This window comes from Artemia franciscana, chromosome 4 (genome assembly GCF_032884065.1).
Source record: "Artemia franciscana chromosome 4, ASM3288406v1, whole genome shotgun sequence".
NCBI classification, from domain to species: Eukaryota; Metazoa; Arthropoda; class Branchiopoda; order Anostraca; family Artemiidae; genus Artemia; species Artemia franciscana.
In genome coordinates, this window is record NC_088866.1 from 61,871,376 (window position 1) to 61,884,258 (window position 12,883).

Genomic DNA, 12,883 nt, shown 5'->3' on the forward strand with positions numbered 1-12,883 from the left:
AACCACTCTGTAACAAGATCAATTGGTGTAAAAGTTGGGATAGCTGAGGAGGTTAAGTAGGGGATACAGAGTCTGTAGAAGGTGTGAAAATGAAGGAACATGTCCTCAGTCGGTCTTTGCTGGATTTTTATGTAAAAATATATTATACCATTGTTGAGTCTAACTAAGTATTTTGTCTATCTATGGTTTTATTTCTTTTTTCAGGTTTCTGGATCAGACCTAGCACTGTATAACCATGAATAGAAATAACTGTCCACCTCGCAGGGAGGCTAAAATGAGAATCCGAGCCTTTCCTGTGAGTATTCCTTTTTCTACAAATTAAGCTTCATTAGAATTGTAGTTTTGAAGTTCTGATTTGCTATTTCTGATTCTAAAACTAAGTTGTTTTTTTTTTATAATGAAAAATCTGTCTGAAGTCAGTGGAATCCTGAATGTGTTGATTCATTGTTACATTTCTGCAATTTATGTAGAAAAGCAACTATGGCTGCCCTGTCTTGTCCCTTTCAAAACCATTTACTTGAAAATAATATTGTTGACTAATATATTTTTTGAAATGTAGTTTTGACCTGAGAAAACGCTTTTGATGTAATAATAATAATAATAATTTATTTTTGACCCGCTACAAAAAATCAAAGCGGAGTACCAATAAAAGAAACAAAACAAACACTACACAAAACAAGAAACTAAAGCAAACGAGTAAGGCCCCCGTGGGCGGGCAGATACTTATAAGTAGACTGGGGTATTTTGCCAGCAAGCTCTGTGAGCTTCGACCCAATATCCGGGAAACTATAAATAGATATGAGGCTCCTATTCCTATACCATGGAGGCAGATACAATAGAAAACGGGAAAAACGGAAATAATAAGAACGAATTGAACTGATATCTTTTTTATGAAAAATAGGGTAAATACCAGAAAGAAACAAAACCGAATGATCTATAAAAACCGAGTATAATTTAGCAAGAGACTTTCTATTGTATTTACCTCGGTTAGCAACAATTTTAGAGTAACTTAATTGGATTTTCTTCTTGGAATCAGCAACAGTGAGAGTCCGTAAGGATTTTAGAGTTTTACTAACGTTAATTCCCAGCCACCGAAATGAAGAAACCGACGGGATAGAAAAAGATCCACAGATTAGAGGAGTAGTGATATTGCTATTAAATGAAAGATATTCATACTTTGAAAGATTAAGAGAAAGTCCAATCGCATGAAGTTTAGATGCTACTGTTGAAACAGACAAAGAGAGCCCTTTTTTAGTCCTACTGATCAAAAGAATATCATCCCCATAGGCAAGATAAGAAATATTTACAGAATTGAGGATGCAAGTAGGTGGGAAAGAGGAAAGGACTTATGATATACAAAGTTTGAAAATAGAGGGGGATAGGATAGCACCTTGCCGGACCCCACGTTGTATTGGAATTTTACTATCTGAAACCCTCATATCCGTTTTAATCCGCAAAAAGGAATTTGAATACCAATATCTAAGAAGAAAAATTACCGATATGTTGATACCGTGACTAAAAAGGGAAAAGATAGCTTGGGAATGCGTAACAGTGTCAAAGGCTTTGGAGAGATCCAAAGCACATAAATGTAACTCGAATCCCTTTTTAGTAGCCTCAGTAAGAACATTAGCCAAAATTCGATGAGCCTGCTGGCAACCTACCCCAGCTGAAAACCCAATCTGATTTTCACCAAAATATGCCGAAGAATTAACTGATGGCAGGAGAAGATACTCAAACATTTTGCTTATATTGCAGGAAACCGTTATAGGCCTGTAAGATGCACACTCAGTCGGAATCTTTCCTCTTTTCAGGATTGAAGTAACTGTTCCACACAAAAAACTTTCAGGCACAACCGAGGTGCATAAGCACATTTGAAACAGAAGTTGTAAATGTTGGACTAGAGCTGGACAATCAACATTTAGGTGTTTGACACTTATACCATCACAATCAATAGAGCTAGACTTAAGCTTCTTTATAGCTTGTGCCTCCGAAACTAAATTAACTGGGAGGATTTGGTTCTGGCGGAGTGATATGGGAAGCGCAGAAATAAGAAACCTCATAAAAGTAGCATGAACAAAATGGTTTATAGTGTTGAAAATCTGGTCGTAATATTTGCACCAAGCAGCAGGACTAATTGGGCTACTTGTTGACGAAGAGTCATCGATTTTATTTGAATTTACCACATTTTTCCAATCGAAATTACTTGACGGGAATTTGCAAATTTTAGATTTTGCAGACCGTAAATACTTTTTATACTCTAATTTAGTTTTCTGTTTAAGCTGAAACACTACACCACTACGTGGTCGTTCGCAAGAAACCCAAATACGTAGCCAAAATTTGGCTTTATTTTTCACTGATTTTAGACCCGGATCCCAAGACCATTCAGGCTTCCGCGTATTAAATTTAACACGTTCTTCGGGAACAGCCACCCTCTCAGCTTCCTTCATGCATGATATAATATCAAAATAATATTTATTCAGAAAATTCTTATCATTTACAAATTTAGATCCAACCTGAAGTAGCTGAAAAGGAACTTTTATCCTAGACAAAAAAGCTGTAAGGGTAGAAGTATAAAGAGCCCAATTAGCCTTATTCCAATTTCTTCTGGTAAACCATCTACGATTCCCACGTCTATTAGAACTATCTTGCGACAGAGAAATACCAAGCATGAAGGAAATTGGTAGGTGGTCTATATTGCTTTCTATTTCATGTACAGAAACAGTCGAAACAGATAAATTGGGAGAGCAAAGAACATGATCAATATTAGTAAGGCTCCCAGAATGATGGATGTAAGAAAACGGACGATTCTTATCCACTAGCTTAAACTCAGATAAAGACTCGAAAACCATATCAGATCGAATATTTGAATTCAGTAAATCAGCATTAAAATCCCCGGCGACAACAAATTGATAACCGAGAGATGATGCGGATTCTGTCACTTTTTTCAAAACACTACAGGTCTTGGCAAACTTATTCAGTGATTGAACCGACTTACGATCACAAGGAAAGTACACGTTAATAAGTATTAAATCGGCAATTCGCACGGCCAAGAGGTTTTCGTCGCTATGGAACAGCCCAGGCGTCGTGGATGAAAAGGAGCTACGTCTCAGTATACAGGCGAGGCCTCCGGAAGGTCTACCAAACGTAGATCTTGCAGCACTCACAAAAGTAATATGGTTTGCACTCTGTTTCAACAAGTTGGTATTATCTGAAGATAAAAGATGCTCTTGAAGACAAACGATGTCATAGTTGCTCGAAAATTCGTCAATGATGTGCTCTTTTTGACGTGTTCCATTTATATTGTACGAAATAACCGAGAATTTTTGTGACATCATTTTTTCACAGCGGTCGCAATACGAGACTTGAGCACTGGACATAGTAGACTATATGAAGTGTGAGAATCGCCGCAGTTTGCTCATTTAGGTCTATTTGTACAGGGCGCATCTTTCGAAAAAATGTGATTTTCGGCGCAGCGCGCACATTTTTCCACCTGACTGGTACAATCGTTGATAAAGTGATCAGGAGACCTGCACTTAAAGCAACATCGCGGTACACTTATGAAATCATAAATTCTGAAAATCTCGTAACCTATCGTATGTTGAGACAGTAGTCTTACTTTTGAGGTAAAGTTCTTTATGGCCCTTTTGTCTATCCTTTTCTTCCTTTATTGTCTTCTTTCTTTGTATTACATCTTAATGCGCATTTATATATAAAACCAAGAACATAATTTTTTAAACCACAATGGTCTGCCATAACATAAAGAAAAAAAAAACGATCACAAATGGGTTTTTTAAAGGCCAAATGAAAATACTGAAGAGTATTGACTAAATATCGAATATTGACAAAGGAATTGTCCAGCACTACAGAGAAGCTGTTCAAACGTATAAATACCAACATTTAGGTCTAGCTTTGAACAGAGATTCAGATGATTTAAGAATAAATGAGTCGCATTTCGGTTTTCTCAAAAAAGAAGCTGATACTTTTGTAATCCCTGAAATAAATCTTGAACCACTTCCCCAATCACATGATCAAATACATCATCAACCCCTCAGGTCTGAAAGGGTATCAGCAAGAAATGCAACGGTTAAGATTAGAAATCAGGTGACCTGGCTCTCTAATTTATTCAATTGCTGCTTCGTTTGTTTGAGTGAATGAAATGTTTTCTTTTATTTCTCAATTCTTCGTTAGTATCCGCTGATGACAGTTCATATTTGTTCGGATTTTATGCAAATCGCGGATATTGGCGAATAACTCACTTTATTGTTTGTTAGATATTTGATTTTTATTCTTTTAATTTTTGGTCTTTTATTGAATTTTATGTAATTTTTTAGGCGTTATTTCATTGGTTTTGTTATAATTTCCCCACATGTTTTTTTTTTTTTTTTTCCTTGATAGTATTATTTTGTTCGCGCTGAAGAAGAGAGGCGGTTGTTCTCTCGAAATATTCGCTTTCTGTATTTTCTTCGGTATTTTCATTTGGCCTTTAAAAATCCCATTTTTGATCGTTTTCTTTCTTTTATGCTATAAACAAGAGCTAAGAGCTCCTATGGCACTTGTGACGAGGTCGGAAGAGCCCAGAGCTCATATAGTGTGACCTCTGGCAAAATTCTAAGAATCAATAGTTTGCTTTAAAAGGAAAATCCGAAGCTCAATGCCGGTCGGGATTTGAAATAAGAGCTCTGAGTCACGAGGTCCCTCTAAATATCAAAATTCATTAAGATCCGATCACCCACTCGTAAGTTAAAGATACCTAAATTTATATAATTTTTTCTCCCTCTTCTGCCCCCCCCCCCCAGATGGTCGAATCGGGAAAAACGACTTTATCAAGTCAATTTGTGCTGCTCCCTGACACGCCTACCAATTTTAATCGTCCTAGCACGCCCAGAAGCACCAAACTTGCCAAAGCACTGAACCCCACCCCCTAACTTCCCCAAAGAGAGCGGACCCAGTCTGGTTACGTCAATCATGTATATACGATATTTACAAGTGTTTTCCAAGATTTCTGGTTTCCCCCTCGAACTCCCTCCAATGTCAACAGATCTGGTCGGGATATGAAATAAGAGCGCTGAGACGTGGGTTCCTTCTAAATATCAAATTTTATTAAGATCCGGTCTCCTATGCTTAAGTTAAAATACCTCAATTTTTCTGATTTTTCCTAATTAACAACCCCCAATTCCTCTAAAGAGAACGGATCCGTTCCAGTTATGCCAATCACATATCTATAACTTGTGCTTATTCTCCCATCAAGTTTCATCCCAGTCTCTCCACTCTAAGCGTTTTCCAAGATTTCCGGTTTTCAAGATTTCCGGTTTCCCCCTCTAGTTCTCCCCAATGTCACCAGATCTGGTCGGGATTTAAAATGACAGCTCTAAAGCACAAGATCCTTCTAAAGATCAAATTTCATTAAGATCTGGTCACCCGTTCATAAGTTACAAATGCCTCAGTTTTTCTAATTTTTTCGAATTACTCCCCCAACTCCACCAAAGAGAGTGGATCCGGTCCGGTTGCTTCCGTCACATATCTCGGACTTATGCTTATTTTTCCCACCAAGTTTCATCACGATCCCTCCACCCTAAGCGTTTTCCGAGTTTGTTAGGTTCCCCCTCCCCCAACTCCCTGCGATGTCACCGGATCCAATCAGGACTTAAAATAAGAGCTCTGAGACACGATATCCTTCCAAAAATCAAATTTCATCAAGATCCGATCGCCCGTTCGTAAGTTAAAAATACCTATTTTTTCTAATTTTGCCGATTTAACCGTCCCCCCACTCCCCCCCCCTCAGATGGTCGAATCGGGGAAATGACAATTTATAATTTAATCTGATCTGGTTCCTGATACGCTTGACAAATTTCATCGTCCTAGCTCACCTGAAAGTGCCTAAAGTAGCAAAACCGGGACAGACAGACCGACAGAATTTGCGATCGCTATATGTCACTTGGTAGATACCAAGTGCCATAAAAACCGAGATGTCATGATAACTACTTATATTCCTATTATTAAATTATCGCAGTTTTCATGGTATACACTCCTCCCCAACCACACCATTTAAGATTTCATGATTTGATCCCTTCCAAGAAGCTCCGACTTCAGTTGGAGTTTATTTTGTATCCTCTTGCAATCCTATTTGATGATGTATAGCTTATTTAGCCAAGCTGATAGTTCATCTTGATCCTAGCTGGATTACCAAAGTGTATAACGTGGTCTAAGTATTTTAGCTTTTTTTTCCACTACAAATTAATTGTTATTGTGGGGTGGACCCAAATAGGGTCGATGCTCAGGCCTCAATGGTCGATTGCCTCCAATAAAAATTATTCTTTAAACCACTTTGCCTTTCCAACTTCAAGTAAAATAAATAAAAATGTAGGAAAACGGGTATTATATTTCAAACGAACAGTGGATTTTTTTTATAATAATAATAAGGACCGAAATGTTTAAGCTTTATGCCCAGAAGCCTTTATTAAAAAACAGAGAAAATAATAATAATAAAAAATAGAGCATTTAAATAAAGGCAAGAAATGACAAAATAAAAAACTCAAGGAAAAAAAAAACGAAAAAAGTGGAATGGGGAGTGGTCTTAAGAAAAGATCTAAGGAAAATCGTAGCTTCATGGGAGGTGTTAAAGAATGAAGCTTTGAACATATTTGGAGTGGACGACGAGCGCCTGCAGTTATGTTGGCCTCAGGTGACCTGACGCTGCAGTTTGCTATTAGCAGTGCTAGTAGTAGTATCTTCCTCAACTTTTGAAGCATCTACGTGTTAGAGCCTTGCTTAAAGACTATCAATACCAGGGCTTCTGTATCTTAGTTCTGTTTTTATCGATCTTTCCCATCAAGCTTTAGTTAATTTTGAAAAAAAATATGCACCTTGGCTATTCTAGTTAAAACATTGTTACTGTATATCCACCTTATGATATTTATTAATAATAATGCCTAGGTAAATTAAACTACCCAGTTGCTTTATTTTGACTCGTGTAAGTACAAACATGGTTCGAGAATAATGATTCATTAGATGTATTTGTTTTAGACAATAAAATAGGATCTTCTTAAATATGAGGGAGGTTACCACACCCCCTCCCTTTTAATGACAAAGCTGAACCTCAGCATAAAATTTAACGTTCGAAGGGAAAGATCTTCCTTGAAAACGTTTCGTTTTTACTATAAGAGGGAGTGTTATACCAGTGATCTCTTACAATCCTAATACAAATATACTACTGCAATGGGAGCAAGGTTAAGAGGTACATACGCCACACTAATCCTACTTCTGGAAGGGATCGTGGAAATTTGTAAATTTAGGCCATAATGTCTTTCAGGGTTTCGGCACCCAGCCCCCCTCCCCATTTACACAAGAACATATACGATCTTTCCCTAATTGCTGGTGTTTAACTATCCAGTAATGTATAACCATTAGTATTGCTGTGTAAATAGATACAGTATTATAAGATATATCTTCCAACAAATAAGAGTTTCAATAGGGATAGGTCTTTTTATTAGACAGTGAAAAACTAATACACAGGAAAAACAAAAACTAATTCTGATCTCCATGACAGCTCCATTGCGTCTAAATGAGGAGAAAATACGCATACAGTCTAAACATGTACTCGCGAACACTATATACAAAAAATAAAAAAGTGAGGGAAGATTTACTAGAATTCATTCTGATCACTCAGCAAAAACTAGATCGGCAACCAATGGCCAAAAATCAGTCGAAAACTAAAAAAACTTTACAGGTCATGAAGGGGCCAATCGAAGATTTTGAAATTTTTCGTCAAATATTTACAAGGAATTCTTCATACCACAGTTGTGATACTAGAAACATTGATGATTTGGTATACGAGTTTCGGAGCTCTCAGAGGGCAAGTTTTACTCTCAGGTTTGCTGGACCAGTAGAATGGAATTCTTTACCAATGAGTATAAGGTTGTCAGAAAATGTTAGCCAGTTTAAGAGTAGACTGAAGAACCACCTTCTGGGGAGAGACTAAGTAAATAATTTAAATGGGACGGGTTATTGTCTTGTTTTTAAGTAGGATTTTTTCTTCCCTCTCTCTCTCTCTCTCTCTCTCTCTCTCTCTCTCTCTCTCTTTTTCTTTATTTTCTTTTGTTTTCCTTTCCCACTTTTTGTCTCATTTCATTTTTTGCTTTGTTTTATTAATGTTGTCGGTATCGTTGTTCATTGAATGCTTATTAGCCACTACTAACAAGTCTTTGACTCTCTAAAGTGGCTGATTTGGTTCTTTTGTATATTGATGATATGTGTAAAAAAAAAGTGTCTCTCTCAATAAAAATCAAATACAAAGGATGATGTACATCTATGGAACGTCGAAAAATAATAGTGGAGCTAAAGGAAAATAATAAAAAGGTTTTCAACAACCAGCAACGGTTTAATTGGCTGAACAATTTGTTTTCTGGATTTGATTTATGACTTAATATAAGTGTTAAAAAGGAAAAAAAAATTGACTTCTTATAACTGAGCAATAAGAAGCAAAAGACCGAATTAAACTGGGAGAGAGGTTTCTCAGAATTGAACAAAGAAAATATGTCTGAGCTTACTAAAAATACCAAGGCTAGTAAAGGCCTTCATTTTAATCCAATCAGCATGGCGCTTGACAAATAGATTTTCATCAAGAAGGATGCTTAAGAAACAGATATCTGTATAAACCTAAGATACATGAGTGAAAAACTAGATGTTAAAATGTTCAGGGTAAGATAGCTGTTATCAAACCAAAGTAGAACTCTCTCGAAGAGCTCCACTAGCTTTTTACCAGCCTCAATGCTGTTGCTAATTCTTCCTCACTAAACAAATCTTCCTTCACATCCAAGGTATCACAAACTTTTTATTTTCATCTATACCTTTTCCTGCAACTGTATCTCGGTTTAGCACATTCTCAAAATGTTCCACCCATCTTTCTTTAACTTTTTCCTTATCACTAATTGTGGCCCTATTTCTATCTTTAACTGGGACTAGTCCGGATTGGCTACTCCCTTTCAATTTATTAACATGCCAGTATGGACTTCGTCTTAAGGAGCACAGGAAAGGCAATTGGAGACCATGGAATCACATGGGAAGGAAAAACGCTCCTGGACTTAGATTATGCTGATGATTTAAGCATATTAGATGAAAGTGTGAGCAAAATGAATGAATTTTTTAAAGGTTTTGCTAGTTTAGGGTGCTAAAATGGGCTTGAAAATTAATGTTAAGAAGACTAAATCACTAGGGTTAGGAATAAGTGAAGAAGAACAGGTGACACTAGGTAACGAAAAGATTGATCAGGTTGGGAGCTTCAGTTACCTTGGTAGTATTATTAGTAAAGATGGTGGGAGCAGTGAAGATGTTAAAAGTAGAATAGCTAAGGCTCAGGGTGTTTTTTCACAGTTAAAAAAAGTTTGAAAGAATAGAAAGATAAGTCTGCAAACCAAGATTAGAATATTCGAAGCTACAGTGATGACAGTGGTCAAATATGGCTCTGAAGCATGGGCGCTCCGAAAAGCAGATGAAAATTTACTAGATGTTTTCCAGAGAAATTGCCTACGGATTGTTCTAGGTACCCGGCTGACTGACCGTATTTCAAACAGTAGGTCGTACAAAAAATGTGGTTCAATCCCGCTTTCTAGGGCTATAATGAAAGAAAAGTTGAGATGGCTAGGCCACGTTCTACGGATGAAGGATGACATATTACCGAAGATTGTCCTTTTTGGCCAACCGTCTGGGGCTACACGGAAAGCAGGTCGTCCTTGTTTGGGTTGGGAGGATGTCATTAATAAAGATTCAAAGAAAATGGGAACTTCCTGGGAGGGTGTAAAGAGGGAAGCTTTAAATAGATTAGGTTGGACGAGGAGTGTGCGTAGCTGTGTTGGCCTCAGGCGGCTTGGTGCTGCAGTGAGTTATTAGTAGTAGTAGTAGTAATATCCGTTCTTCCAGAAGTAACTAGGGTTAAACGTCAGTAAAAGCAATGGTATAGTCCGAAGAAAACAAAATATGATAATTTGTACGGGAAAATGTAAGATGAATGTTATCACATGGTAGTGTGGCCTTTCAAACTAGGAGTTTCAGTTCTAATTAGATTAACCACCTCCATAGCACCAGATTGTGGAGATTGACATTTTGCTGTGGTTTGGTCTCTCTTGCTACTTCAAATTCATTAGATTTTCAAATAAAACTCCTGCCAATGCTCTGAAACCCAGGATACTAATTTGGGGCTGCTCTCCCTCTAAAATTTCCCCTTCCTCTAAAATCCAACTCCCCTCTAAAATTTGCCCAAAGTATCCCTTTCAGGGAGATTTTGAAATGTAGGCTTAAATTTTACTTTTTCATGTTTAAAGGCCTGTCCCCAGAAAGGGTATATTCCTACATGCTCAAGGACTGCCATCTTGCTCTCTCCTCACCCCAAAAAATTCTTAGAAGAAAAGGGGATACAATCCACACTAGAAATTAGGTAGTTTTGCCTGGAAATATTATTTTCTAAGCATTACAAACCTCCTAGGAAAATCCTATGACCTTCCAAAAGTTGTAATCTCTCTGCACCAAGGTAGTCAAGTTGACATTTTTATGCCAAATAAGTTAATCTTTTTTTTTAGAATTTCATTTCAAAATAGCCCACATTTAATTCAGATTATTTTACTTTCAAGTCGCATTTAGCTCTTTAGGCTAGAAGTGTACGGAAAATACCACCTACTTGGAAATTTGATTGTGATCTGGATTGTAGTAATGAACGTTTTAAAAAATTATAGTATTTTATCCACAAGGTGAGTGGGAAACAATCATTTTTAGCTGATAGAAAAACAGTCATATTTTCCCAAAGGAAAAAAAGTTATGACTTTTTTAGATCAATATGGATGAGAAATATGTTGACAACATTTGGAATGTTTTAAAGAATGCAATACAAGAAATTCAGAAAAAGAACAATTCAGGATTGAGCTTTGAAGAGCTATATCGAAATGCGTATAATATGGTATTACATAAGCACGGTGAAAGGCTTTATAATGGATTAAGGGAAGTTGTGACTCATCACTTAGAAGCAAAGGTAAATTTTTGAATTTCCTGCTGAATTTTCTGTGAAGTCTGATCTTTAAACATTGTAAATGAAAACAATAAAAACAGTCTTGTACCCCTGAGAAACAGCTAGCTTAAATCTTAAAATCTTGACTCTTCTTTCTTTTTACTGGCTAACGATTTCAAATAAGAGAACCAATCAGGAGAGTTTTAGTTTTTCCCTCCTTTTACTGGCTTAAAATTTCATTCAAGAACAGAGGGAAATATGCCACAGGCGTAAACCAATGAAATTATAATTCTTTTCACCATGGTATTATTGGTAAGTAATTCCTCATTTCCTCTCTGTCTCCATTGAAATTAAGTTTAGTAATTAAACATATCCATAATTGCTTTACTGATCGGTAATTATAATTGAAATCAGTAACAATCAGTGAAAAAGTATCAGTAAACACATCGGTAATTATACAAATCAGTATTTATGCACTGATCAGCAAAAAATATTTTAGTAATTATTATCTGATCAGTAGTTATCAGTAAACATATTGGTAGTTGTTTTCTAATCAGTAACAAACATATCGATCATTAAACATATCAAAAATTATTTACTGATCACTAAATATCAGTAAAACATATCAGTTAATAAAATAAGTAATTATTTACTGATCAGTAATTAGCAATAAAAACATATCTGTAATTAAAAACATGAGAAATTACACATATTAGTAATATATTAAACAGTAATTAAACATAGAAGTTAAGTATATCAAGTTTAGTTTGTATTTATTATTTGAATTAGGCAATGCAATGTGTTAGCACTCATTTCTAATCTCTTTTATTAATATGTTATGTTGTACATTTCATCATCTTTTGCTAATCCATTTCGATCTTCATTTGTTTCAAATTTGTAATTCAATATTCCTTCCGTAAACTAGTTGCTCGTGCCCAAGTGTTTTTTTATATGAAAGATAATATTGAAAGTTATTTGTTACTAATTAAGTCGGGGATTGATGTGAATATTGACAGTACGTGTTTTATAGAAATGTACCAAACTTGAATTGAATATTGATCAATTTCTCGAACACTAGTTTCTGAGGTGTTTTTTTTTTTTTTTTTTTTCGAGTAACAATAAGCATATTTCTGCTTAGACAGCTTGTTTTTACGATTTATCATAAAATTTGTAAAATCGTAAGTTCGCGTGTCAAATGTTTTATTTAATAGTCTACGGTAGTTGTTTTCTTAAGGAACCACTTCTCACCTGCCAAATGTAATACCATTTATTTTGGAATGATCAGAGCTTGCTCATACAACTGGTTCTGCTTTACTTCATTTCATTCCTTTAAAAAGTGTAATTAATCAAGAATAACGAGGAAGGATTTGAAAGGATGTTTTCTTAACAAAACGTACCTTAGCTTGGGCTGAATCACTACGTACGTACGCAGTATGCTTTTACCCTACGTACGTAATTTCATATGCCAAGTAGATGAGTTCTTTTGCATTAAGTAAAATATTTCGAACTAAAAAAAGACCTTTCACACTATCCTAACGTTAAATTCTTTAAAACTATCATAATCATTGTCTAAGATCATCAGAATCATCAAAAGCAAATGATCAAGTGTGAAAGCCCTTCGATGAAATTTTATTAATTTATTTCCAAAATTTATTGTAATTGCTCATCCAGAAAATCCACGTTAGTTCTTTTTTATTGACTTTTTCATTACGTAATAAAAACTTGTGAACGTAAATTCTGCATATAGATTGATTCTACTTAGTGCTGCCTAAATTACGGACAAAATTTGCTCTTATAGATTGCATAACAGAAGCACGGATACAAGGGGGGGGGTGACGGGGGCGATCCGCTCCCATTTTTATGGCATTTGGTATTAACCAAGTGACATAT

The 12,883-nt window shown here is 35.9% G+C and overlaps 1 protein-coding gene across 3 annotated transcripts in view; it reads left to right on the top strand.

Annotated features, from left to right (window-relative positions):
• The window catches only part of LOC136026691 (cullin-3-A-like), an 87,240-nt gene that overhangs the window by 7,693 nt on the left and 66,664 nt on the right, over positions 1 to 12,883 (top strand). For all 3 annotated transcript variants that reach the window (XM_065703439.1, XM_065703441.1, XM_065703440.1), the window contains 2 exons: positions 205 to 295; positions 10,820 to 11,017. In XM_065703439.1, coding sequence (XP_065559511.1) covers positions 236 to 295; positions 10,820 to 11,017 — 258 coding nt within the window. In that variant the 5' untranslated portion in view covers positions 205 to 235. The remainder of the gene's footprint in view (positions 1 to 204; positions 296 to 10,819; positions 11,018 to 12,883) is intronic.